This window comes from Cyrtonyx montezumae, unplaced genomic scaffold, assembly GCF_038088225.1.
Source record: "Cyrtonyx montezumae isolate F1298 unplaced genomic scaffold, pur_monq_1.0 scaffold_7, whole genome shotgun sequence".
Taxonomy (NCBI): Eukaryota; Metazoa; Chordata; class Aves; order Galliformes; family Odontophoridae; genus Cyrtonyx; species Cyrtonyx montezumae.
Window position 1 is genome coordinate 21,412,961 of NW_027072078.1, and position 25,197 is coordinate 21,438,157.

General features: G+C 62.8%; 3 protein-coding genes across 6 annotated transcripts in view; 1 reads left to right on the forward strand and 2 right to left on the reverse strand.

Annotated features, from left to right (window-relative positions):
* Positions 1-354: 354 nt before the first annotated feature.
* LOC136057754 (rac GTPase-activating protein 1-like) lies at positions 355-4,002 on the forward strand. Its single transcript, XM_065750619.1, has 16 exons — positions 355-439; positions 531-733; positions 810-934; positions 1,006-1,084; positions 1,197-1,250; positions 1,630-1,707; positions 1,797-1,917; positions 2,119-2,279; positions 2,379-2,540; positions 2,620-2,715; positions 2,782-2,974; positions 3,046-3,151; positions 3,227-3,359; positions 3,439-3,541; positions 3,620-3,737; positions 3,814-4,002. The coding sequence occupies exons 1-16, from the start codon at positions 355-357 to the stop codon at positions 3,863-3,865; spliced, it is 1,869 nt and encodes a 622-aa protein (XP_065606691.1). The 3' UTR covers positions 3,866-4,002.
* A 1,739-nt stretch (positions 4,003-5,741) lies between these two features.
* Positions 5,742-8,821, reverse strand: GMPPA (GDP-mannose pyrophosphorylase A). Its single transcript, XM_065750715.1, has 12 exons — positions 8,759-8,821; positions 8,594-8,691; positions 8,420-8,523; positions 8,123-8,315; positions 7,934-7,993; positions 7,726-7,856; positions 6,927-7,061; positions 6,656-6,753; positions 6,475-6,521; positions 6,310-6,402; positions 6,061-6,229; positions 5,742-5,989 (listed from the first exon to the last, which is right to left on the reverse strand). Exons 1-12 carry the CDS (start codon positions 8,799-8,801, stop codon positions 5,889-5,891), a joined length of 1,272 nt encoding a protein of 423 aa, XP_065606787.1. The 5' UTR covers positions 8,802-8,821; the 3' UTR covers positions 5,742-5,888.
* Positions 8,822-9,150: 329 nt separating this feature from the next.
* The window catches only part of SPEG (striated muscle enriched protein kinase), a 30,941-nt gene continuing 14,894 nt past the window's right edge, over positions 9,151-25,197 (reverse strand). For 2 of the 4 annotated variants that reach the window (XM_065751013.1, XM_065751011.1), the window contains exons 8-41: positions 25,043-25,131; positions 24,677-24,858; positions 22,480-22,740; positions 21,443-21,601; positions 21,117-21,306; positions 20,774-21,003; positions 20,541-20,660; positions 20,264-20,368; positions 19,986-20,192; positions 19,760-19,883; positions 19,512-19,684; positions 18,771-18,883; positions 18,409-18,577; positions 18,227-18,320; positions 17,877-18,077; positions 17,694-17,754; positions 17,453-17,530; positions 17,171-17,343; positions 17,062-17,088; positions 16,741-16,893; positions 16,568-16,610; positions 16,405-16,473; positions 14,110-16,291; positions 13,847-13,993; positions 13,655-13,771; positions 13,401-13,568; positions 12,944-13,066; positions 12,629-12,793; positions 11,840-12,452; positions 11,516-11,755; positions 11,223-11,446; positions 10,864-10,939; positions 10,526-10,675; positions 9,151-10,382 (exon numbers count right to left, since the gene is read on the reverse strand). In XM_065751013.1, the coding sequence (XP_065607085.1) occupies positions 10,175-10,382; positions 10,526-10,675; positions 10,864-10,939; positions 11,223-11,446; positions 11,516-11,755; positions 11,840-12,452; positions 12,629-12,793; positions 12,944-13,066; positions 13,401-13,568; positions 13,655-13,771; positions 13,847-13,993; positions 14,110-16,291; positions 16,405-16,473; positions 16,568-16,610; positions 16,741-16,893; positions 17,062-17,088; positions 17,171-17,343; positions 17,453-17,530; positions 17,694-17,754; positions 17,877-18,077; positions 18,227-18,320; positions 18,409-18,577; positions 18,771-18,883; positions 19,512-19,684; positions 19,760-19,883; positions 19,986-20,192; positions 20,264-20,368; positions 20,541-20,660; positions 20,774-21,003; positions 21,117-21,306; positions 21,443-21,601; positions 22,480-22,740; positions 24,677-24,858; positions 25,043-25,131 (7,434 nt within the window). In that variant the 3' untranslated portion in view covers positions 9,151-10,174. Of the gene's footprint in view, positions 10,383-10,525; positions 10,676-10,863; positions 10,940-11,222; positions 11,447-11,515; positions 11,756-11,839; positions 12,453-12,628; positions 12,794-12,943; positions 13,067-13,400; positions 13,569-13,654; positions 13,772-13,846; positions 13,994-14,109; positions 16,292-16,404; positions 16,474-16,567; positions 16,611-16,740; positions 16,894-17,061; positions 17,089-17,170; positions 17,344-17,452; positions 17,531-17,693; positions 17,755-17,876; positions 18,078-18,226; positions 18,321-18,408; positions 18,578-18,770; positions 18,884-19,511; positions 19,685-19,759; positions 19,884-19,985; positions 20,193-20,263; positions 20,369-20,540; positions 20,661-20,773; positions 21,004-21,116; positions 21,307-21,442; positions 21,602-22,479; positions 22,741-23,027; positions 23,640-24,676; positions 24,859-25,042; positions 25,132-25,197 lie in introns of those variants that run through there. The other 2 variants (XM_065751012.1, XM_065751014.1) reach the window with 2 other exon arrangements.

The following is a 25,197-nucleotide window of genomic DNA, read 5'->3' on the forward strand; positions in this document are numbered from 1 at the left end:
ATCGGGTGCGCAGGGCGGGGGTCCTGAGGGGCACAGCATCCCAAAGGGCCCACGCAGCAGCCGGGCTCTGCGGCAGGGAGGTGGCTCCATCTGCAGGACACAGCCCCGCCGGGAGCCCCGGAGCCGTGGGTACCGCGGGCCCCAGGCCGGGAGCCGTCGGGGCTGCGGGAGGCGGGGCCGTGCCGGGCTCCACCCCGGCCCCCGGCCCACATAGGCCGGCAGGGTGGGCCCCTCGCCCCCTGGAGCCTGCGCTGTCCCGGGGCCGTGGGGCGGAGCACGGTTGCAGCGGCGGAGGGTAGGGGCTGTGCGGTGCGCCCCGTCTGCCCGTCCCGTCTCTCCGTCCGCCCGGGCAAGATGCTGCGGCAGCGCTGCGGGCGGCTATTGGCCCAGCTGGAGCGGGCACGGCAGCTGCTGGAGCTGGACGGCCGCCTGGAGGAAGGTGAGTGCGTGGGGCATCTCCGTGTGGAGCTCGTCGGGTGCTCTGAGGGCTGCCCCCAACTCGGTTTGCCATCCACTGTTGCTGCCCACAGACTTCATCCGTGTTGTGCGCAGCTTCGAGGTGACACGCCAGTGGTGCTGCTGGCTGGAGAAGGACGGGCAGCGTGCCCGTGAGCAGCTGGCCTGTGCTGAGGCCGAACGGGCAGCACTGGAGGTGAAGCTGAAGCATGCCCGCAATCAGGTGGAGGTGGAGATGAAGAAGCGGCACCGTGCGGAGGCTGAGCTGGAGAAGCAGGTTTGCTGGGCTGGCAGCTGGCACATGCCGGGGGTGCTGGGAGTGTTTGCCTCGTGCCACCTTGTTTGGTTCACAGGAGCGCAGGCTGCAGCTGGTCCTTGAGCTGCTGATGCAGGAGCCATGGGGCAGTGGGGAGCAGGGCTCTGTTCTCAGCACCCTGGCTGGATGGCGACTGGGGACAGCCCTGGCAGCAGGCAGGAGGTGAGCGGGGTTGGGGCACTGGGTGGGGCTGGGGATGCCCCAGCCGTGCTGACACCTAGCTCTTTCTGCAGGTCATCTGCAGTGGATGAGTCGTGCCAGTCCCTCCTGTCCCACTCAGACATCAGCTATGACCGCACTGAGGATGATGTGGTGAGAAGTGACCTGGGGACACCTCAGAATTGCCCATGGTGATGGGTGGAGCTCAGGTGCTGGGGTGCTGTTGGCCTGGCCAACAACCCCCAGCACCTCTGCTGCCTTTCAGGACGTTGACATGATGGTGGTGCGGGCCCTGAAGCGCAAGGCCCAGGAGAGACAGGTATGTAGGAGGGATGCTGGGGCATTTCCCATCTCTGCGCAGAGGGCTTCGAGGAACCCGGCAGGGGGTTAATGTATTGCTGCTGGGCTGGGAGCGCCGTCTCTCAGCAAACCTCCACAATCAATAGAAACTCCATTACCCTGAGCTGTGGCCCAGCCGGGCTCCTCAATAATTCATCCCCACGTGTGGGCATCCCGCGCGCTGCTCTGCATTGCAGCTCTGGCCTGGGTTCCTTCTGCCTAGGTCTGGGGTCCTATGTGGCTTTTGTGGGGTCTGGATGCATCTTTCTGGGGGCTGAGACCACTGCATTTGGGTGCTCGGTGGGCAGTCAGGGAGAGGTTCCCTCTCCTCTTCATCAATCCTTCTGTTCTGTGCCCAGCGCCAGTCCCTGGTCCCTCAGATCGGCCCCGTGGTTTTGGCAAAGCGGCACCGCTCTTCTGTGGCACCCTCCAGCACTGTGAGTGGAGATGGCCGGGGCTGAGCAGTGGGCTGAGCACAGCCCATGGGACTGCAGCCAGGCACCTCCTCACTGCCCCCACCTCACAGGAGAGCGTCCCCCCTGTGCCCCCTCCCGCCGAGGTCCTGGAGCCTGCCCACAGCCCCCAGCCTGCTGTGCTGGTGCCACGCCGCCGCTCGCGCCAAGGACACCGCATCTCCACGCATGCAGGTCACAGCTGGTTTGGGGAGGGTCTTGGGTGCAAGCAGGCTGCCGGTAGGGGAAGTGAGACTGGAACTGGGGTTCCTTGTGTGATGCTGTGTGTGCCATGTGCCTCCATGCCCACTGGGGGGCTGTTGGGTTCCCAGGAAGCAGGGAGGCTCCTGCAGCCTTTGGCTTTGGGGATCCCTGCACTGCTCCCTGTCTCCGCAGATCTGACCACGGCACGGGGCACCGGCGAGGACGTGGGTGGCCATGTCTTGGTGCGGGAGAGTCAAGCTGAGGTCAGCCCCGTGAGGCAACCAGCGCCAGGCCCCCCCTGCTCCTCTCCACCCAGTGTCCTGCCCCCCCAGCACCACTTCTCCTCCAAAATGGTGCGTGCCAGACACCCTCTCCTTGCATCACACCCTACGATTAGAGCAGCTGGCACGGCCAAAGCAGTGCTGGGCCCTCACCCCACCTCCCCACCCCAGGTCATCCGCCCCGAGCCGTGTGGTGCCTGTGGCTCCCGCCTGCGCTTTGGGAGGGCCGCGCTCAGGTGCCGCCAGTGCCAGCTGCTGCTGCACCCCAAGTGCCGGGAACGCTGCCCTGGACCCTGCACAGCCCAGCGTCGCCCGCAGGCCTGGCCCCGCGAGGTGAGCGGGTGGTCGTGTCCCCAGGCTGGGTGCTAAGTGAGCCGGCACTGCCCTTCTTTCACATTGCCCCTCTCTGCAGGGTGTGCTGGCTGATTTTGCCCCCCCGACCGCCCCGCTGGTCCCCGCATTGGTGGTGCGGTGTGTGACCGAGGTGGAGACGAGAGGCCTGGCAGAGGTAGGTGGTGTGCTGGTGTGGGGTGAGGTCACGCTCCCCGCTGGCTGAACTGCTCGGCCCCCACAGGCCGGGCTGTACCGGGTGCCGGGTGCGGAGCCGCTGGTACGGGAGTGGAAGCAGCGGCTGCTGCATGGCGGGGAGGCCCCAAGTGGGGTGGCCGACATCCACGTGGTGTGCGGGGTGCTGAAGGATTTCCTGCGGGGCCTCAAGGAGCCGCTGGTCACTTTCAGCCTGCACCCAGCCTTCCTGCATGCTGCTGGTGAGTGGGGGCCTGGGGGCTCAGATGGGGCTGGGGGCCGCACCGCTCCCTAACACCCACTGCCTCCACAGACATCTCTGACGAGACTGCCTGCAGCACGGCCCTGCAGCACGTGGTGGGCAAGCTGCCTGCCGCCAACAGGGACACGCTGGCCTTCCTCATGCTGCACCTGCTCAGGTGAGGGCTGTGGGACTCCAGCTCACTCCTCATGTAGAGGTGGGGACGCTGCAGCCAAGCCCTGTCCCCTCACAGGGTGTCACGCAGCCCTGACTGCAAGATGGACGTCCTCAACCTGTCCCGTGTCTTCGGCCCCACGCTGGTGGGGCACAGCTCCGCCAACCCCACACCGCTCGCCATCATGGAGGACACACCGCGGCAGTGCAAGGTGAGCAGAGCACAGGCTGTGCGTGTTGCTGTGGGTGCTGCCAGCCCCTCTGCTGGCCTCCATCCTTCCCTCTGTGCAGGTAGTGGCTCGGCTCCTGGCACTGCCACCTGACTTCTGGAGGGGCTTTGTGGGTACGGAACAGGAGAACCCAGTGCCAACGCTGGACCCAAGCAGCAAACATGGTGAGCACATGGGACTCTTACTACCGTAACAGAGCTGGGGTGTGACCCCCTGCCCCTGACCTACCCTACATCCTGCAGAGCCGCTGTTCTGCCCCATTGCTGCCGCAGAGCCACATGTGGGGCAGCTGAGTCCCACCAGGACATGCTGCCTGCCTGGTTCCCTGCGGAGCTGCGTGGGCACAGCCACCCGAGCACCGTGAGTGCTGCTGGAGAGGGGTGGGGGAGGCCCGCCTCGCCTCGCACCCTGACTCATCTGCTGTGTTCCCCTGCAGGCAGAGGGCAGCCCCTGGGAAGGTGGGGCGGTTCTTCCCCTCCCCGCTGTAGCTGTGGCTCCCTGGGGATGGAGCTGCTACTGGAGTAGCGAGGAGGAGAAGAGGAGGGCAGCGTGGGCCTGCGGTGTTCAGCTTCCCTGCAGCTTTGGGAGGTGCAGGGACAGGGATGCTGCCCCACGCTGGGCTTGGTGGTTGGTTTGTATTAAATGTTTGCAGCAAAACTGGCCTGCGTGCGAGTGGCATGTATGGCAGGAGAGCTCCAGGGCTTGTGGACAGGATTGGGCTGGGCCAGGTGCTCAGTGTGCAGGAGCTGTGTTGAAAGCACTGTGCACAGCAGTCCCCAGCATCCCGTTTCTGCAGGGACGAGGCAGCTGCCATCGCTCCTGGGCTGAGTGGGCAGGGAGGGAAAGGCAGGGCCCCCTGCAGCCCCTCTACTGAGGGGCCCTGTGTCAGCCCAGATGCTGATGGCCTCCAGTAATGAGAGCTGCTGTTAGGGATGGGACAGCCCCAAGACTTCCTGGCACCTCAGCTGGGGCCCCTTTTAACTCTTTCCTCTCCTCCAGCAGAGCTGCAATGTGCAGCAGAGGTGTGCAAGGCTCTGCCTGCAGCAGAGGGTGGGTGGACAATGGCCCAGGCAGGGCTTGTTTTCCCCTTACCTACCCCCTGTAATGTAGTGCAAGGAACAGCAGTAAAGGGGGGTTAGGGAAAAAGGGGCCTTGCACAACGGGGAAAAAACTGCCAGAACCACGTCCAGCAGCTGAGAAACCTTTGTTCATACTAAAATCCAGGGCAGATGTGGGACACAGGAAGAAATTCAAAAGTGAGTAAGTACTTTGGCTCAGTTCCCCTCGATGCAGGGGTGTTCACCAGAGGGCAAGGAAATTAGCACATCCAAGGCAGAGGCAAAACTTAAAGAGTTTAATGTGCTTAAAGTCAGGGAACAGCTAATCCCCACCCAGGACCACAGCAGAACTGGCAAAGGAATGCACAAGGCTGGGAGCAAGGATTTGCAGCAAATCCATCCAGCTGGGGTGGTATGGGATGGATGGAGAATCCCTAATGCAGTGCCTGGTGGGAAGTGAGGCGTGATGTGCCCTCGGCAGCATGCAGGGCTTTAGCACAGAGCTGCATGACATGGAGGGAAGGCAGGGAGATAAGTGGATAAAGGACAGCACTGTTTTCTACCGTGTGCCAGGATCAGCAGCGAGCTGCCTTCAATAAAAACAGGTTTTACAAGCCGCAGCATGGCGGTAGATCTCTCTGCCCCCTGCACACAAGTTAAGATGATTGCTCCTGTGGCCATCGCTGGTGCGAGGGCAGGCATGCAGTGAGGCCCCCACGTTGGCCCTCAGGAAGGTGGGAAGCTATTGCCCTACTGCAACTGTGCAGGTCTCAGCCTGATGAGAGCACAGGCTGCCAGCTCTGCCTCATACTGAGACCTCGTGTGAAGGTGCTCCTGTGGGAGTGGGTACTCTCATAGCTACCTCCAGGCCCAGCAGTGATGTGATGGAACCCGGTGTCTCATCCAGTGCTGTTAGGCCAGCCTGATGTTGCTGGCATTGCCCTGTGGTAGGCAGAAGTGCAGCTCAGGCTGTTGTAATCACACTGCAGAATCCTCCCACCAGGCTCATGTCTGGGCAGAAGAGATGCATTCAAGGCTCCCCTGGGAAAGGGCCAACACCTTACGAGGAGTTGGAGAGAGCAGCTGTTGGAGAGCTAGGCAGGGGTACCAAGTCTTCCAGGGCAAGGCCATGCTGGTAATGCCCTTTGGTGTGGCCGTACCCAGAGCTCAGGACCTAAGATGCTGCAGGGAGCAGGTGCTCTGTTCAGCCAGCAGATGGCCTGGAGCAGGGGCCCTGTGTAGGCCCAAAGCTTCGCCCAAAGCTTCACCCAAACCCCTGGGCTGCAACAGAAGCAGCACACGAGGCTGATGGTGCACCAGCTTTAATGTCTATCTGGAGCTGGCTTCAGGCACTTGCAAGGCTCCTGCACCTGGCCCTCTGGTGTGCTGGGAACCCCCAGAAGGTGAAGCCATATCTGGGGACAGGCAGAGGCCAGCCCAGCAAGCAGCTGACTCACAGGATGATCTGGTTCTTGTAGCTGCGGCTCAGCTCCTTGTGAGGAAGGACGATGGAGTTGAGAATAACAACCTCAGCGGGGATGGTGACGCTGCACCCTGGAGGGAGAGAGTGAGGGGCTTAAAAAGAGGGAGAGGACACTGACCCACCTTGTAGGACCAGCACTTACCCAGGATTGTGATGGAAGGTGTGAGGCGGCCGTCACGGAAGAGTGTCTCACTGTCGATTTTTGCATAGGGATCATTGGGGTTGGGGTCACTGGGTGTCCCTTCAACCCGGGCCCAGCGCCCAATGGTGCTGTCCCAGCCCACGATGGTATTGAGGACGCAGGTGTGGTCCTGGAGTGCAGTGGTGGATGAGAGGTGTAGCAAGGGACTGGAGAGGAGACAACCCCTGTCCTAGGGCAAGCCCTACTTACGTGTAGTGAGGCCCCATGCAGGATGATGGACTCGCGTATGCGCACACCAGCTCCCACTGTCACCCCCTCCCCGATGGAGACGTTGGGGCCCAGCTGTGAAGACAGAGGATCATAATAAGGTCAGGGACAGCAGTGTCCTCAACCCCGAGGTCTCCCTGCACTCACCACTGCTGTGCTGTCAACAGAGGCTGTGGGGTGGATGTACACGTTCCCTGCAACATAAGGCAGCTGCGTCAAGGGAAGCAGCCCAGATGAGCACCTGGCTCTGAGAGCAGGGAAGGAGCTGTCTGTGGGTCCTGGCTGTATGGGGCAGCTCCCTGGGCTCTGGGGGATGTCAGTGGTGTACCTCGGATGATGGGACCTCCAGGTTTGTTTTGGGCCAGCCTCTCTGGGTGGCTTTGACTGTACTGGTTCAGGTAGAGGCGGCTGGCATAGATAGCAGAGCTGGGGGAGGAAAAGCAGAAGATTGTTATTGTCTCTCCGGTGCCTTCAGGATAGAGGAGACTCTGAATTCAGTGCCTGCCATCCCACCCACCCTGGCTCTGTCTGGACATCTGCCTCTCCCACATCTAAGGAAGCTTACTCAGAGCTCCTGCTGCACCAGCCACAGTCCTTACCCAGCTGATTTGATCTGGCTCCAGAAGCCATCAGTTTTGTAGACGTAGAGTTTACCGCTCCCAGCCAGCGCTGTGAACACGTCCTGCTCCAGTCGGATCACTTCAGCACGCTGCCAGCCATTGGAGTTCTCCTCTCTGCAAGTGAGAGGTCTCTTAGATCCCTGCCCCAGAGGGAGACCCCAGCAGACCATCTCCAAATCTGGGGGCTTCTTTCTAGATGTGCACCTCTCCCAGAGGCAGGGCCAGCCCTTTCTTGCCCTATGGTTATTCTGCCAGCTGGAACAAGTTCTGTGCCAGAACTGGGTGGTGCAAGAGCTCCACCCAGCCCGTGTAGGTGTAGGTATGGCAGATTCTGTCCCCTAGCCTAGAGCCCTACACAGCTGGATCGATGCTGGGTGGTGGCAGAGGTGACAGGTTGGCTGCTGCAGAGAGCTTGAAGGTGAAGCAGAGCAGTTCAGGCTGAGAAGCTTGCTCAGCCCCTTGTTCATAGCTCTATGAGTATGGGATGGGAAGAGAGGAAGGGAAAGGGTGTCAGGAAGAGATGTACAGGGCAGCCTTGCAGGTCTGTAGCAGGGAGGGAAGTAAGCATTATCATTAAGCACAATCCAGCACAGAGCAGCCACCACAGACACAGAAGGACCGACTTACCCAAGGTAAGGACAGCTGGTTCAGGACCAGGAAACAAGTGAATGATGGCAGAGGAGGAAAGAAGATAGAGAAAGAATGGAGGATGAGTGTGCTGCTGCAGGCCTGGGAAGCAGTGGGGTGGGAGGGATGCAGGGCAGAAAGGGGCTCTCACAGTGCTAGCTCCTGCTGGCTCCTTTGGAAGACCTCGCCGATGTGCTGGAAGATGGCCGGTGTGAACAGATAGATGCCACAGTTGATGATCTCACTGACAAATGTGCTGGGCTTCTCAACGTAGTGCTGGACCTGAGTGAAGGAGAGATATGAGGGCCAGGGCAGAGCCTCAGTACCACACTTACTGTCCACTCTTCGCCTTCCTCTACCTCCTGTGTGTCTGTATTGGCCACGATACAGCCATAATTCAGAGCCTGGGTCCTGTTGGCCTGCGGAGTGGGGTGTGTCAGTGCCAGGGAAGCAGCGGGGGAGAGCAGAGCTCACAGCCTGGGACTCATCCAACAGCTTCTGGCCAAGCCCATGCCGGATCTGCACTGCTCCCCATCCCTGCCACGCACCGTGGTGCCCAGGATGACAAAGCTGTCCTTGTTCCCGTGCTGCTGCCGGAAGTCCAGCATCTCTTGCAGCGGGAACTCGGAGCACACGTCTGCGTTGAGGACGAAGAAGGTGTCAGCACCGCCTGCCAGGATCTGGTCACGGAAGTGATAGATGCCCCCACCCGTGCCCAGGGCCGCGTACTCCTGGAGGTACCTGTGAGGGAGGGAATGCTCAGGGACAGGTGTGCTTAGCGCCAGGCGCTTGGTGGCAGGCTGGAAGGGCAGGCAGGGCCAAGGGGCACCTAGCAGAGCACCCACCTGATGGGAATCCTGAATTCCTGCTGGGCCGATGCCAGGAAGCGGCTGAGGGCCTCGTGGGGCTGGTAGAAGCCCATCAGCAGGATCTCCTTTAGGCCGGGCACCTGCGGGGGCGTAGAGGGAAGGGCAGCAGCAGCACGGCCCTCGGCCCGGCTCGGCCCGGCCCCCGCCTACCTTGGCGCAGGCCTCGATGTGATGCTGCACCATGGGCACGCCGGCCACGGGGAACAGCGGCTTGGGCACCTCGAAGGAAAGCGGCCGGAAGCGAGTGCCTGCGGAGCGCAGCGGGTCGGCGGGGCCGGCCGAGGGCTGGCTGCCCCGCGGGGCCCGGCCTCTTACCTTTCTGCGGGCCCCCGATGAGGATCACGGCCTTCAGCGGCATGACGGCACGGCTGTCCCGCTCCGGCCCGGCACGGCACTTCCGGGACACATCAGCGCGCTCCGCCGCCGCAGCGTCACTGCCAGCGCCGCCCGGCCCCCAGCCCCGCCCAGCCTCCCGGCGCCGCGCCCGCCGCCCGCAAGGGGGCGCTGTAGCGCTGCTAGAGAGGCCGCGCATGCGTGTAAGGGGGGGGGGGGGGGGGGGTACGCGCATGTGCAGAGGGGTCGTGGTGAAACTGCGTCTGTGCGAGCGTGTGTGTGGGTCATCACCCCTTGAGCTGAACCCTGAGACACCCCCCCCCCCACCCCGCCCGCAGGCTGTACCACCCCACAGAGGCACGCAGACAGACTCGGGCTGCTCAGGGCCTTTATTGCTGCTCTGGCACGGTGCTTGCTTTAGCCCGCGGGGACGGCAGCGACTCCGGGGCCTGGCAGAGAGGTGGGGGCACAGAGCAGGGGCAGAACCTCTCCCCGCAGTCCGTAAATAAAGCCCAGTCGCTACAGCGAAGTTGCCCGATGTTGCCCCGGGCTGGGGCACCCAGAGGAGGAGGAGGGGGTCCGCGGGGCACGGGGGAGCCCCACGTGGCAGCATGTAAGTGCAGGGATGTGCGTGTGCATGGGGATGTGTGGTTCAGCAAGGCACGTGTAGGGTTGCACGTGGGGCGGGAGGGGCTGCGGGGAGCTTTCCAGGTACGGGCAGCTTCGAGCGTCTCTTCCTGCTCGGAGTGCCCCCAGAAGCGTGAGCAGTGTGGGCCTGAGCAGCTGCAGAGTATGCATAGCCCGGGGAAGGCACCGGTGTGGGGCCCGGGCTGCAGCCCTCTGGAGCGGGAGCAGGCCCGTGCTGTGGGCTGGCCCCTCTGCACGGCTCAGCGGAGCAGCCTCCATCTTCGTCGCTCCCGTGCAAAGCACGCTGACCGTGGGCATCCCCAGTCTGTGCTGGGGTACGAGGCCGCCCCTTGCCCCCCCGTGTCATGACAGTGGGAGCCACGGGCTGCGGGTAAGGCACGTGGCTGGGCTGGATGCTGCAGGGGCAGCCACGTTTTGGGGCCAGTCCCCCACTGACCGTGTGGCCCAGGCTGGCTGGCATGCTGGCAAATCTTCCAGACCCCCATCTTTATCCCCGCCCTATCCCTGTCACATTCTTCCCCCAACCCTCTGCCACATTCTCCATCCATCCCAGCGTCGCCACCCGACCCCAGCTGGGGCACCATTTTCCGGAAACTCTTCTTTGACTCCACTGAAAGACGTCGCTCGTCTCTGTCCCTGTCCTGCCCTGCCGGCGTCCCTGGCAGGTGGGGTCCGTGGGCTCATCCCGGCTCTTTGGCCGCCCTGTCCCGCGGCCCCTGGAATGTTCCTCTGGCTCCTCACCCCTCACAGCTACTGCGGCCCCGGTGGCTGGCCGCCCTGGTAGGAGCGGAGTAAGACCTTGTGCTTGGTGACAGCCTCACTGCGGCGCCGCTGGTGCTCCACCAGGAACTCCTTGAGGCGGTTGGTGGTGAAGGTGAGAGTCTGGCGGCGGAGCTTCATCAGGTAGGCATCCTGGAGCCAGGTGTTGGCAAAGCAGTCCTTCACTGTGGGGCGGCTCCTGCGGCAGCTCAGTGTCAGGGACCGTGGGGTGCCCACCACCTCCACACCATCCCCAAGCCAAACACCAGCACCTCCCTCCGAGACCCCCTTGGGTGTCCCTCAGGTCTTCCCAAGCAGGGATGGGTCTCAGGAGGCACTCACCAGGGGTGGACGGTGAGGACCTTGCGGATGAAGAGGGCAGCACTCTGCGAGACGTTGGGGTACAGCTTGAAGGCGTCAAAGCGCCCTGCCAGGATGCGGTTCTCTGTCTCAATGGGGTCCAGTTCAAAGAACGGCGACCGCCCACTCAGCCTGGGAGAGAGGAAGTGGCACGGGCTGGGCACAGCGGTTAGCGGGCACCTAGCACCCAGCCAATCCCCATGTGGGACAAATATCCAGCTGGGGGCAGGCTTTAGGACTACAACATCCCCCCTAGCCTGGTGGCCCCGCATGGGGCTTGCTACATCTCGGATGCTCACCCCCAAGCCCCTTTCTCTTACATGATGTAGGTGAGGACGCCAACACCCCAAACATCCGCAGCGGAGCCTACTGGGTCGCCTTTCACCACTTCTGGCGCTGCAGACAGAGTGAGCAGCTCTATCATATGCACAGTGGCCAACCCCAGCAGCCCCAGTACACACAGCACTCCCAGCTCCCCACCCTCACTCCCTCCAGCAGCCCTCGCTGACACCCCAACACAACCCAGCATCGGGTACCCTCACTGCCCCAGGGACCCAAACGCTCCCACTGAGCCCAACAGCTCTAACAGCCCCAAGACACCCCCAGCATCCTGGCCACTGTTCATCTTCCTCAGGCACCTCTCAGCTACCCACGCTCTGTGCCTGGGCACAGCACTCACACATGTACTCCAGTGTGCCCACACGCCGCCCCAGCTGCCGCAGCACCAGGGGGTTGTAGGTCTGGGCGCTGCCAAAATCAATGATCTTGAGAGCGTTTGTGCCCGAGACCACGACGTTGTCAGGCTTGATGTCAAGGTGCACGATGCGGCGGCCATGCAGGTACTCAAGGCCCTGCAGCAGCTGCAGGACATAGCTCACCACATCATCCTCCGAGTAGCGAAACCTGGGGAAAGGGGACATGAGCAGGGCCCTCACACCGATCCCCAGACCCTGTCACCCCCACTCCCTGGACCTGTCCACGATGCTATAGAGGATCTCCTTGCCAGCACAGTTCTCACAGATGAGCACCAGGTAGCGAGGAGTGATGTACGCCTCGTGTAGGGCCATGATCCGCTCGTGATGCAGTGCCTTTAGGATCTCATACTCCTGCAGCACGCTCTGCTTCCTCTCTGCCTCATAGGGCACAATCTTGGCCATGAAGAGCTTTCCTGTGGCGTTCTCCTTGCACAGCCGAATTACCCCAAAGCGGCCCCTGAAGCACAGGGTGATGCTCAGCCCCCTGTATGAGATGCTCCAGGGGCATAGTGGCACAGCACCCCATCCCTCCCTTCCTCACCTTGCTTTCTCATCCAGGAAGGTGTATGGCTTCTGGGGGACACCCTGCCGCAGTGCCGAGCCGTCTGGGGCCCTGCTGTCACCCGAGGGCTCCTTGGAGGACATGGTGGAGGTAGGTGCCTCCTGGGCAGGGGGCGAGGCGGGGGGCATAGAGACAAAGGAGGTGACCATGTAGGGGGGCATCTTCCTGGTAGGTGCAGTGTTGGGGGTGGTGGATGCTGAGGGGACAGGGGAGGGTTTGGATGGAGAGGGTGCCCGGGGTTGAGGGGACACCCGTGTGGGCAAAGTGGGAGCAGATGTGTCCGTGGGAGTTGCAGTGGTGCCTGTGTGGGGCGTGGCAGTAGTCTGAGGGGCAGTGAATACCAGCTCTGGGGGCTCACAGACAGTGATGTTGGGTGAGAACTTGGGGTCTGGCTGTGCCCCCTCAGGGACACCTGGCTGCAGCGTCTGCTCGGGCTTCTGTAGCACTGCCTTGTGCTTGCGGGGCGGTGTGGTTGGGGGGAGCCCTGGGACCGGGGGCTCCAACTGTGCCTGGGGTGTCTGGGTCGACCGGCTGGAAGCCACCTTCTCTGGGACGGGGATGGCAGTGTTCTTAGCTGGAGCAGCACGGGAGTCTGCAAGGAGGAAGGAGAGCCATGAGTCGAGTTGGGGTGCATGTATCCGGGAGCAGGATGCAAGCGGCATCCCACTGCCTAAAGCCCTGGAGGAAGAGCCCCCAAGCATCCTGCTGCTGCAGCCCCATGCCACAGGGCTCACTGTGGGCACCAACCCATGGGAACAGCCAGCTTACCTGTTGTCTCCAGGTGTACTTTGCCTGATGGGGTGCTGTACGGCCCTTGCCCAGCCTTATTGACACAGGCCACCCGGAACTTGGCGGTGCTGCCGGGGGGCAGCTCCGTCACGTTGAAGTAGCAGTCGGTGATGCCAGTGCTGACCAACTTCCACTCATGCTCCCCTGCCGGCATGGAGGCATGGTGAGGTTCAGGCTGTGCCCTGTCCTGCTCTCCCAGGCCCCCAGCACCCATCCATGCAAGGGTGAAGGTTGCAGCCCAGCTAAGGGTGCCCACAAGCAGAGCGGGGTGGCCACGTTTCACTGGCCACATACCCTCTAGCCGGTGCTCCAGCGTGTAGGTGCAGGGGGCTTTGCTCTCTGCAGGCTTCCACAGCACCAGCACCGTGTTCTTGTACTTCTGGGCGATCTCCGGGGTGCCTGGCCTCCCGGGGAGCCCTGCCGGGGGACACAGAGGGGGCAGGCTGGGTGCCTGGCTAGCAGCAGGGTGTGTGGGCTTGGACACGCAAGAAGATGCCTGTGCAGCAGCAGCCTGTCCCCCATGAAAGCCCCAAGTAGGGTTGTGCAGAGCAGGGATCCAGTGCTCTGCCCCAAAATGTCCCCAGCCCCATGGCTGTGTCACCGCATTAGCAGCAGTGCCTGAGCGTGCATCTCTTCTGCCAGAGCCAGCCCCGAGCAGCCCGAGCAAACAATCCCCAGTGTCTGGCATGTGTTCTGTCCCTGTGGGGCAGCACCTCTGTCCCCTGAGATCCCCCCACCCCTGTGTCCTTACGTGCCACAGCCAGTGTGCAGGAGCTGATGGCTGTGCCCAGGGTGTTGGCGGCTGCACACTCATATAGCCCCGCATCCTTCCTGGAGACCTTGGAGATGGTGAGCATCTGACGGCCGTCCTTGCAGGAGATGATGTTCAGCAAATTGTCTGTCTGCAGTGACCGCTTATCTGTGAAGGGGAGCAGAGGAGAGCAATACTACAGCTGCTTCCTGGGTACCGCCTGCCTGGGCAGCGCTGGCAGCAGCAGCTCCCACCTTTCATCCAGACAATTCTGGGGGTCGGGCAGCCAGCAGGCAGGCAGCAAAGGGTCAGGGCATCACCCTCCAGAAGCACCTGATCCTTCAGCTTGATGTGAAAAATGGGGGGAAAATCTGGAGAGCAGAGGACATGGTGAGGACAGGGTGTCAGGGGGTGACCCAGGTGCCCCACATCCCGTTCACACCTACCCGACTCGCTGGGTGCATGCTGCCGCCCAGCTGCAGAGCCATCCTCCCGCAGCAGGCTGGAGGGGATGCTGGGCTGTGATGCCATCTTCTCCTTTTTCGTCCGGGAGAGCCCCCAGCGCTCCCAGCGTGACCGCTTCTGCCCCTCACCTGTGGGGACACGGGCAAAGAGCATGGCTAGGACTGACTCCTAGGGTCTCACTGGGGTGCCTGTGTGGCAGCGCCGGGGCAGCTCGGCCCCAGGGTGCTCCCAGCCCCCAGCTCACCTTTGGCAGAGGTGGCAGAGCGGGTGCTGCCTTCCGAGCGCAGGGACTCGGAGGAGGGTGCGGGTGCCGGGGGTGGTCCCACCTGGTCCTGCGCCACGACGCCCACCCGTCTCAGGCTGTCCCCCTCCGAGATGGAGCGGCGCAGCAAGGAGGGCCGCCGCTCCCCCAGCTCCCCCAGCCCCTCATCTTCAGGCCGCTCATCTGACAGGCTGCGCAGCCGCGAGGACACCCGCTCCATGGTGGCACTGATCTTCCGCCGCACCGCCACCACCGGGGACTCCCCACCACCCCCAGGCTCCGACTTGAGGCTCTCCGAGTCCCTGCGCTCCTTGGAGCTGCCCAAACCCAGGCTCCAGGAGAAGCGGCGCCCACGGGTCGGAGTGTCACCACCACCTTCCTCCCCTTTGCTCTTCCTCCTCTCGGCGGGTGGAGTGCGCTTGAGGAGCACAGACATCCTGCGGAGGAAGCTGCTGTCCTTCTCCACCTCGTGGAGGTCCTGCACCGACTTGGACTTCTCCGCCAAGCCTGTGGGCTGGCTCCGGCGCAGCTCCAGAGGCACACCGGCTGGTGTGGGCCGGTAAATGCCGTCATCGCGGGCTGAGGGGCTGGCCAAGTGCCGGTCCTCAGAGCGGGAGCGAGTGAGGAGCTTCAGCCCACGGCTTAGGGATGACTCGCGGCTCCGCTTGAATTTGGCCTCAAAGACCTCCTCTGAGTCAATGTCCTGGATGAGCAGTGAGCTAGAGGAGCCGGTGGGCTGTGCCTCCTTCTTCTCCTCTGGTGCTGGGGCTGGTGCTGGGGGCTCAGCAGGGGCAGCAGGCTGGGGGGCTTCCTTGGTGGCCAGCTCCGCCTCCGATGTGGCTCCCATCGCCTGCATCACCTCCGCATAGGAGGATGCCTTAGGGGTGCGAGCACCAGGGGCCGAAGGCTGCTGCGGAGTGGCTGCTCTGGGCCTGGCAGCCCCCGCCCCAGGCGTCCCTGTGGCTCTGGTGGCTTCAGCCTTGGTGGGCACCTTCTCCTCCATTGACTTCTTCCCCGCAGTGGTGGTGGCGGCTCTGGCCTGGGGCTGAACCCGCTCCTCATGGCTGGGCCTCCTCTCCTGGGCAGCCTTGGCTGCAGGAGGCTGCGGTACAATGGGTTCTGGCACCTGGGGCCGTGCCTCGGAGAGTGCAGAGAGAGACGGGGACTCCTTGAGCCTCTGGGCCTCAGCGTGGACCATTGGGATCTCCAGCGGTGCACCAGAGCGGCGGTGCCGGACGACAGGCTCGGCATCACCATGGCTAAAGGAGCTGCTCTTCTGCAGGACGCGCTCTGGGGGCATCAGGTGGGGTGAGGCAGCCTCGCTGGATGCTGCCCGCACCAACCGTGGCACTGAGGGTGCCAGCTGTTCCATGCGAGGCGGCCACTGCCCCTTCTTGTTGGGGCCAACCCCTAACGTCTCCAGGAGCGGACCCCGCAGGCCGCTGACTTTGCCATCGGCAGTGCCACCCCTCAGCAGGCGCTGCCGCATGAGCTCCAGGCGCTGGGCGTGCTCATCCTCGGCCCCCCGACGCCTTGGCAGCTCCATGGAGGCTGCCTTGGCCAGGGCCCGCCGTGGCTCCCGGCCCAGCTCGGCCCCCTCCTCAAGGCCTGGGGGCCGGCTCAGCAGGGCACTGTCGGCTGAGCTGCCCCGCTTCAGCTCACCCCGGCGGGCACTGTCCGGGGACTCCAGGCTGGAGCCCTTCTTCATGGCTTTGCGGGGATACTCAAACCGCTTCTGGGCCTCAGGGGCCTCCTCGTCGGAGGAGCTGGGTGCCTCCACCTCCGCACACTGCCGCCGCGGCCCTGGGGCCCTTGGCCTCTTCCCCAGGGCCACCACGGCCTTTGCCGTAGCCTCACTCTGCCACTCCATGGCGGAGCCATCCCCTGGCACGGCTACCTCCTGCCGCAGGCCCTCAGCTGGCCCCGGCGTCTCGTCATCTGTGGGTATCTCATTGAGGGACATGCGGGAGCCAGAGAACTCCACCTGGTGCGGCATGGGGATGAAGGGCAGCTCGTCCAGGTCATCTGAGTCTGAGGAGGACGAGAGGGCTGGAGACTCCTTGAGGTGGCGAGGCACGGCAATGGAGAGATGGTTGGAGGTGTCCTCCAGCAGCTCCGGGATCGGCCGTAGCACCATGTTGCACTTGTAGCTTATCTGCGAGCGCTGCAGCACGTGGACAGGGCTGGGTCAGGCCCAGGCAGGTGGCACAGCACCATGCATGGCATCAGCCAGCCTGACACACATTGCTGCCCTCCCACCCCAGCTCCTAACCCCACCTGCCATTTCCGACGGGAGAGGAAGAGCTTCAGGTGGTCAGTGCTGATGACCTTCCCCTTGGCCAGTGTCTGCAAGGACAGGGAACAGCAATGTCATTTAGACTCTACAGCAAGCCATGAGCAACGCTGCTGCCACCAGGCACTGCTCCATGCTGGGACACACCTTGAACCAGGGGTGCTCCAGAGTCTGCTCCGCAGTGGGTCTCCTGTGAAGAGAGAGCCAGGTGGCAGCAGAGCCAGGTGAAGCCTGCATCCTGCCAGCCCCTCACCCAGCTCCTCCATCCCAATGGGGCACATGGCCATGCCCCAGGAGGGGACGGTCTCCATGGCACTCACAGCCTGTCATTGACCAGCACTTTGATGACGAAGCCCTTGGCCTCCCGAGTGAGCCCCTGGAACATCCTCTCCTCAAAAGCCACGTTGTAGTTGCGGATGTTCATCAGCGTTGTCTTGTCATTCTCACCCACAAAGGGAGAGATGCCGGTGAGGCTGCGAGGAAGGAACACTGTCATCGGGATGTGGGAAACAGTTTGGCATGTCCTGGAGACTGAGGGCTGCCCCAGAGCCACGGGCAGGAGCAGCCAGAGCGGAAGAGAAAAGCATGGAAAGGGAACAGAATGAGGGACTCTTCTGCAGGGACGCAATAGGGGCACTTACCACAGGTAGGCGATGACCCCCACAGGCCTGTGGAGAGGAGAGCAGGGTCACCACGCAGCACGAGTCCCCCAGCACAGTGGGAATGCCAGGTCTACCTGGCTGCTCTTACCAAACATCGGTGACGCTGGAGACAGGGCTCTGGTTGACAATCTCGGGCCCCACGAACTCAGGGGTGCCATACTTGCAGTACTGCGGCTCATCAGGCATCAGCTCCTGTGCGTTGCCGAAGTCACAGATCCGGACCTGCTCACTGCTCGAATCCGCCATCAGGAGGTTTTCTGGCTACAGGAGAGCGCAGGGCAGGTGGGAGCTTGGCAGGAGGCTCCCACTGGGAAGAGGTGCAGCAAGGCACAGGGGATGCCTCCTTTGCAGGGGCCCACGGAGCACTCACTTTGATGTCCAGGTGCAGGACTCGGTGCTGGTGCAGATAGCAGATCCCCTCCAGGATCTGCCGCATGTAGGAGCGGACCTGCGAGAGAGCAGAGGTGGGGTGGCAACAGGCAGCAGCAGCCCCGATGAGGCTGGGGGGTGCCACCTCCTTTTGGCACACTGCAGTGAGCATGGTGCATCCGCAGGATGGGACGGACACTGGTATCCCAGCCACACGTTGTCTCCCTGCCCACTTCACCCACCTCAGACTCGCACACTGAGGGCTTCCTTGCCATCCTGTCCAGCAGCTCATCTTCAGCACAGCTGGGAATGGTCAAGGAGCACAGGGAATGCTGTGCCCACACCCTCCTCCCACCTTGCTCCCATGCACTCACTCTGTCCCCCCAGCTCTCCCCTGGTCCCCACACCATGCTCCTGGAGGATACAGCTCCATCACCATGATGACTGCGTTCTTCTTCTCAAAGGCATCATGAAAGAAGACAATGCGCTCATGATCAAGCTGTGAGAGGATGTGCAGCTCCCGACGTGCTGACTGCTTGGCCTTGGTCCTGCCAGGGACGAACTTGGCGGCGAAGTCCAGGCGGCTGCTCTTCTCTGTCACTCTCCGCAGGTAGGAGAAAGCCCCCCTGAAACATGCCGGTGGGATGAGGAGGTGGGGAGGGAAGACCTCCCCATTGCTGAGAAGCTGGGGTAGACACTTGTACCCGCAGGGAGATGCCCCGGGACCATCGCTGGAGGATGACGACTGTCCTCAGAGGATCTCCTGGCCCCGTACCTCCCGATCTCCTCGTGCACATCATAGTAGTCAGTCAGGCGTCGTGCCTTGTGCAGCGCATCTTCCTCCATGGTGGCATCGGCTGCAGGCTGGGCTGGGGGAAAAGGAGGCGCTGTTGGGGCTGAGCAGGGGGCCGGGGGCAGGCCCCCAGTGCAGGGCCAAGGGGACTTGGCTGGCTGTACCTGCATGCACCACCAGCTCAGCCTTGCAGGAAACCTCTCCCGCCAGATTCCTGGCCGTGCAGGTGTATACCCCGCTATCAGTCTCGGCAGCACCCAGCACCACCAGGGAGCACTCGTTGTCCTCGTAAACGAAGCTCAGGTGGCTGCTCTCCTCCAGCAGCTCCCCATCCTGGGGGTACAGCAGGTGTCAGGGGGGCCCGTGCCATTCCCCCTCCAGCTCCCACCACCAACGTGTGCAGCACCCTGTGTCATCTGGGGAGAGCACAAAGGCCCAGCACAAGGAGCCCAGAACAGGGAGGGGAGCAGGGGCTGTGGTTCTGGTGGACTGTGAGTCAGGACAAGGTGCTGAGGTCCCATCCCACCTTGTACCACATGATGTCTGGCAGCGGCTTGCCCTCCACCACCACGGCGAAGCGGGGTGTCTCCCCTTCCTGGGCATCGATGTCCTCCATAATGGACTCAAAGCGTGGTGCCTCTGCCGAGAGATGGGGCGTGGGACATCATGGGGCAGTGCTACCCCAACACACTGAGAATGGGGCACCATGGGGCAGTGCTGCTCAATGGACATGGACATGGGGCAGAGTGGGGCCACATCTCCCCTTTATAAATGGATGTGAGGTACTGTGGAGCAGTGCCAGCCATGACACCGGTGTGGGGTACTGAGGAGCTTCCCTCGTGGCTCATGGCCATGGAGCAGTGCCTGTCATACACGGGTAAGGGGCACCATGCAGCACTGTCATTCATAGCACGTGGCCAAGGGGCACCATGGGTCATGGCACAGAGCCACCCATGGGGCAGCGTCACCCATGGCACAGTGCCACCCCCTGCACATGATCGTGGGGCGTGCAGGACGCCTCAACTCAAATCAGATAAGACACCAGATATGCATGCATAGCTCACGGGCTGTCAGCCTCATGACTACCACCCGAAAGGACAGTATCCCCACAGCATATGAGTATGGATCATGGATGAGCAATGCCATGCTACGGGGCAGTGCCCCCCCTGGCACACAGCCATGGTGCACCATCAAGGCAGTGCTACCCTATGGGACGATGCCACCCCCACGGCAGAGGGGCACAGCCCCCCAGCACGGGGGCACCTACCTGCGAGGTGGAGGCGGAGGGTGCAGCGGGCAGTGCCGTGGCGGTTGCTCACCTCGCAGGCCAGCGGCCCCGCAGCCCCCCGACCCACGCGCAGCAGCCTCAGGCAGTGCTGGTCATCATCTGGCATCGTCATCTCGCATGTTCCCTCCTGCTCTCCCAGCACCTGCCCGCCCCTGCGGGCACACACCATCAGCTCTGCATGTCACCCTTTGGTGCGTGCCCCGAGAACCACATAGGGTGCATCCTACCTCTTCCAGGTGACAGTGGCCTCCACATGGTTGATGGTGATGGTAACAGAGGCTGGTTGGCCCTCCACCACATAGACTACATCAGGCTTGTCCAGGATGACTGGAGCCTCATCCAGGTAGGGACCTGTGACATGTTTTGTCACCATCCCTCCCGATCCCACACCCAGCCCTGGGCTTGCAGCCCCTCCTCCTGCCCCTCCCCCCCAGCACCCAGCTGTGCACTCACCTCGATCCAGAAGCTTCACGGGCCCCACCAGTGGGGAGGGCTTGCTGTTGGTCTTGGGAGTGGCAGTGATGACACGAAAGAGGTACTGGGCCCCTTTGGTGAGCCCATGCACCGTGTAGGTAGTGTCCCGCACGCCAGCCACCAGCACCATCCACTGTGTCATGCCCAGCACTTGCATTTGCACCACATAGGTCACTGAGCTAGGGTCTGCATGGGGACAGGGTCAGTGCAGAGTCCCCACTACTGTATCACAGCAATATCCACCCCCTGTCCCTCACCTATGGCTGTGTCCAGCCACTTGGGCTTGTTCCACGTCAGTGTGATAGCTCTGCCGGTCACGGAGGCCACAGTGGGGGGCCCATCTGGGGGGGTTGGCACCACATCTGCATGAGAGAGGTGGAGAGTGGGGTGAGCTGCCAGGAGCCCCCATACAGCACCAACTCCCCTGCAACTTGCACTGCCCCATGGTCCCATCTGCCGTCATCTTGCTATAGGAACACCGCTTCCCCACCCTGAGGTATAGGAGTGGCAGCCCTCAGTGGTGACTCTACTTACCTGTGACATAGAGGTGTGCATAGCACGTGGCCTTCCCTACTTTGTTGGCAATGACACTTTTATAGACACCAGCATGTGTGTGGCTGACAGCTCTGAACACCAGGCGATGCACGTCCTTATCTGCAGGGATGGATGCAAGAGCCCATCATCGTGGTGCAGAGTTCCCTTCCTGGGCAGTGTTGTGCCCAGGAGGAGGTGGCTCTGGCCTAGGGGAGGGCAGTGGGGAACCCTACACTGCATCATCTTGCGGTCATCGGTGCTGTCAATACGTGAGCCGTTGTGAAACCAGGTGATGGAGGGGTAGGGCATCCCAGCCACCTGGCATTCCAGCACCGCCTCCTTGGACTCCACCACCTCCAGGTTGTGCAGTGGCTTCAGGAAGTCGGGCATGGTGAAGCACTCCGCCTCAGTCTCCGCCTGTTCCGGTTCCTCTGGGATGGATGGCATCTTCTCCAGCTTGGAGCTGTGGCCAACCATGGTGAGCTCAGTGCACCCAGCCCAGCCCCAGCAGCACAGAGCTGCCTGGCAAGGCTGGGGCACGACCCATGGCCACCAAGCAGGGGGACACCATCTTACATCTGGGAGGCAGCAGATGGCCGCGGCTCCTCCACATAGAGCTCGGCGGAGCACTCCACGTGGCCATGGGTGTTCCTGGCAGTCACCATGTAGTGCCCCTCGTCCTCACTGCTCACGTGCACGATAACCAGCGAGTGCAGCCCCCCATCCTGCTGGATGCGCACATTTTCCCCTTCCTGCACCATCTGGCCTGTGTGGAGACATGCACGTGGCATCAGCAGCCCTGCACAGCCCTCGGTGTCCCTGGTCCTGTGCCTCCGATGCTCCAAGACCAAGGCTGGGTTTCCACTGGGGGTGCAGACCCCTTGGGATGAGGGTTGGGTTACCGAAGTGGCTCCAGGTGACCGTTGGCGCAGGGGTCCCGCTGACCATGCAGTCAAAGCGTGCCGTCCGTCCTTCCACCACGTCCACGTCCTCCAGCTTGCGGGTGAAGAGTGGCTGCACGGAAGGCTTCACCGTCAGCCGGGCACTGCAGGTCAGCTCATCTGCAAGGAGAGTATGGAGGGTGAGAGCCACATGGCCAAGGGCAGAGCTGAAAGCGCAGGGCAGGGCACAGCACGTCACCCCATGGGGGCTGTGGAGCTCAGAGTGCATGTGCAAGGTGTCCAGGCACAGGGTCTGGGCTCTGTTGGCAGAGGAGTTCCTCTTCCCACCCCTCAAACAATAGAGAAACTGCCTGCTGGGTGTTGTGGGAGGGTGCCCTGTCCTTATGGAGCTGGGGGGTCACAGCTGGGGGTGCAAATGCAATGCTTCAGAAGGGGATGGTTGTAGCAAGGATGGGGGCACTGATAGGGAAGGGAATGGGACAGGGATACTTGTCCCTGGCTGGTGAAGGAGGAAAAGGGGGGAGTGCTGAAGGCACAGGACAGGGCAGCCAGGAGTGTGTGGTGGTTCCTGCCACCAGTGGTATCTTTGGGGAAGATGGCAGGTCACCTTGGCCCCTGCCGAAGGCCCATATCCTTGTGCTGGGCCAGACGGGACATGTCAGTAACAGCAGCCTGGGGACTCTGGAGCCTGGGGATTGGTGCTGCTGTGCTGCAAGCAGCTGGGGGGAAGCCAGGCAGTTCGTGGTGCCTGGTACAGCCATGATACAAACATGTCCCAAGTGCCTGGGAGCTGCACACCTGCTGGAAGGGGGCTGAGTGGGGTGGGCTGCAGGCTCGGGTGCTGGAACTGACTGGTGCCCTTCCATGGGGCACTAGAGCCCATGGAGTTTTGCAACACCAGCTGCTGGCGGCACAAAGCGCTTTCTACCCCCCACCCCTCCAGCACTCAGCTACGCTTTGGGATGGAGGTCCCCCTGGCACCACACTAAGGCCAGATCCTGAGCAAAACCCCCGGGGACTGAGTGCCCACCACTTACCCTTGGCTGTGCTGAGCTTGCAGGTGTAGATGCCGCTGTCGTCCTCGTGCACGGAGGTGAGCAGCAGCTTGCACTTGCGCCCGTCAAAATGCATCTTGCATTTGAGCAGGGCGGGCTGGAGCAGTCGGCCCCGTGACAGCCAGTCCACGTCCATGTCTGGCGGGCCAGCCACCAGGCACTCAAAGAGCGCCAGCTCCCCCGCCCCGACCACCATGTCCTGCAGGGGAACCACCACGGCCAGGGACTGGCACTCGGGCCGAGCTGCCCGGGAAGGGGGGAGAGAGAGAGAGAGAGAGAGAAAGAGAGAAACGCGTCTCAGCAACTGAAAAGCAACTATGGGGGGTGGCGGGGAGGGGGTCGTGCGGGGCGGGGTCATGCGGGGTAGGGGCCCGGCACGGCGGGCAGGGAGCGGGGTGCAGGCAAAGGGGTGCAGCGGGGAGGAGGTGGGGGTGAGATGTGGAAAGCGGAGCTGAGCCGGGGTGGTGGGCAGGGGGAAGGCAACGGGGGGTGAGGGGAGGTGTCCGTGCCAGGAACACACCACACAGCGCTTTACCAAACAGATTTTATTAGAGCTACAAAACGGGTCACGGCCTCGCAGCCCACATCCCGCCAAGCCCCCCCACGCTGGGGAGAAGAGACCCAGAGCTGGGGCTGCTTCTGCGGCTGGAACGGGGCGGACCCTAGGGTCACGGCCCCAGCACAGGGGTCCCCAAGTCCCTTGTCCCCCAGACTCTGAGGCGGAAGCCATCACACCGTGCTCCCTTTCCTATGGCCCCGGCTGGCACAGAGCCGCCATGGGGCCAAGCTCCCTGCTCCCTTCCCCTGAGCAGTGAGGAGAGGAGCAGCAGGACACACAGACACAGACACACGGATGGAGCAAGACACCAGACAGCATTGGGCAGCCTCTCTAGCTTGGCTGAGGGGGTGCCTAGCACTACCGACCTCCCCCCCACCCGCTGCTCAGCCCCAGTGACACAGTGCCCGGCCACCCCACACGCCCCACACCCGCCGTCGAGGGCCCGCGCGTCCCCGCAGTGCGTCCAGGACCAGGCGGCGGATGGAGCAGAAGGTAATAATGCAAGGTGAGGTCCACTGCCTAAGAGGTGTCCAACTAAGAGCCCCCGTGGCTCTGAGAGATGCACCCCCTTATCGTACTCCCCCTGCGTACAGACAAAAACCGCAGTCAGCAAGCAGAAGGGTTAGTGCAGCGGAGACAGGGCCGGCACGCACGCACATGCCAACACGCAGCACTGTGTGCTACAGACAAGGAGCATGGCAGAGGGGACCAGTGCCTCGGCCATCACCCATCCATTCATCAGGTGCATGCCTGGCTCGCACAGCCACTCCTGTGCCACCACGCTTTGCTGGCAGCAGGGGCCTGTAAGGACACAAGCAGTGCAGCGAAGGCTGGAGTGGGATTGGGACAGCCCAGGGACTCAGGCAGCCATCAGCAGGGAGGGCTGGGGGGAGCAGGGTACACAAAGCAAAGGGCAAGAGAAAGGCAGCATCACTCATCCCCTTCCTGGAAGTCCCTTGGTCCCAAGCCACTCCCCATTTGCACACACATATTAGGGGCCCTAGGAGGATGCTGGAGCCCACCACAGCGTGGCTGGGGAGGGGCAGCCCAGCCGCAGGTACCTGGGTATGGTGAGGCCTGCTCTGAGGTGGGAACAAGCAAATGGGAGAGCTCTCTGAGCTGTCCCATGAACACAGCTTACAGGCAGGTATGGAAGGAGCTGTGTGCATGGTGCGGGGACTTGTCCCTTGCAGGGTCACCAAGGGCATGATCCCTTTCTGCACAGCCAGGACCAGTGCCCAGCATGAGGACAAGGGGACATAGGTCAAAGCTACAGTGGTGGAGCAGAAGCCTCTGGGTCAGGCTGGGCATGCTGGCACAGCTGGGCAGCAAGACCCACTATTGTGGGGCCACACATTTGGATCGGTCAGCGGGGCAGCTTGCCTCCTTCTGCAGGCAACCTCTGCAGCATTATGACCACTCCCTGTCCCCTCCCTGCCACCCCACCAGGCACCACCCTTCCCACACTGGGGTCACACCCGCCTGCTCTGCAGCAGGCAAGGGCAAGAAGCAGCACCGCCGAGAAGGGGTCTGCAGCAGCCCCTTCCCCACACAGCTCATGCAGGGTGCTGGAGCTAGCCAGCCCCACGGGGACGTGGTGACACCCTCGGGGAGCTTTACCTCTGACCTCCAGCTTGGCCTCGCACTGCTTGGTGCCATACTCGTTGACAGCCTTGCAGGTGTAGAAGCCGGTGTCAGTGCGCTCAGCCGCCAGGATGTGCAGCGTGTACAGCCCCCGGGCCCCCTCCGCCTCGTTTGCGTGGTGCCGGCGGCCGTACTTCACAGGCTGCCGGTTCCGCAGCCTGCTCAGGGACATGGGCAGAGAGGCATTGTCACAGCTGGCCCCACAGACGGCCCCATTCTCACCTATCTCAACACCAGAGCTCTCCTTCATGCTGCTCCAAGCTGGCAGACCCCAAATGGGGATATTTCCATGCCTGCCCCCCTTCCCTTTCCTACTGTAACCCAGTGAGCTCCAGGACTCACCAGTAAATGATGGGCTTGGGCTCTCCACGGACACGGACACTCATGCTGACATCCTGCCCTTCCAGCACCGACTGATCCGACAGGGCCACCTGAGGAAGGGGAGGTCAGGAAGCAGCCGGCGCCCACCACCCTGGGGCCATGTGTCCCTTCCACGA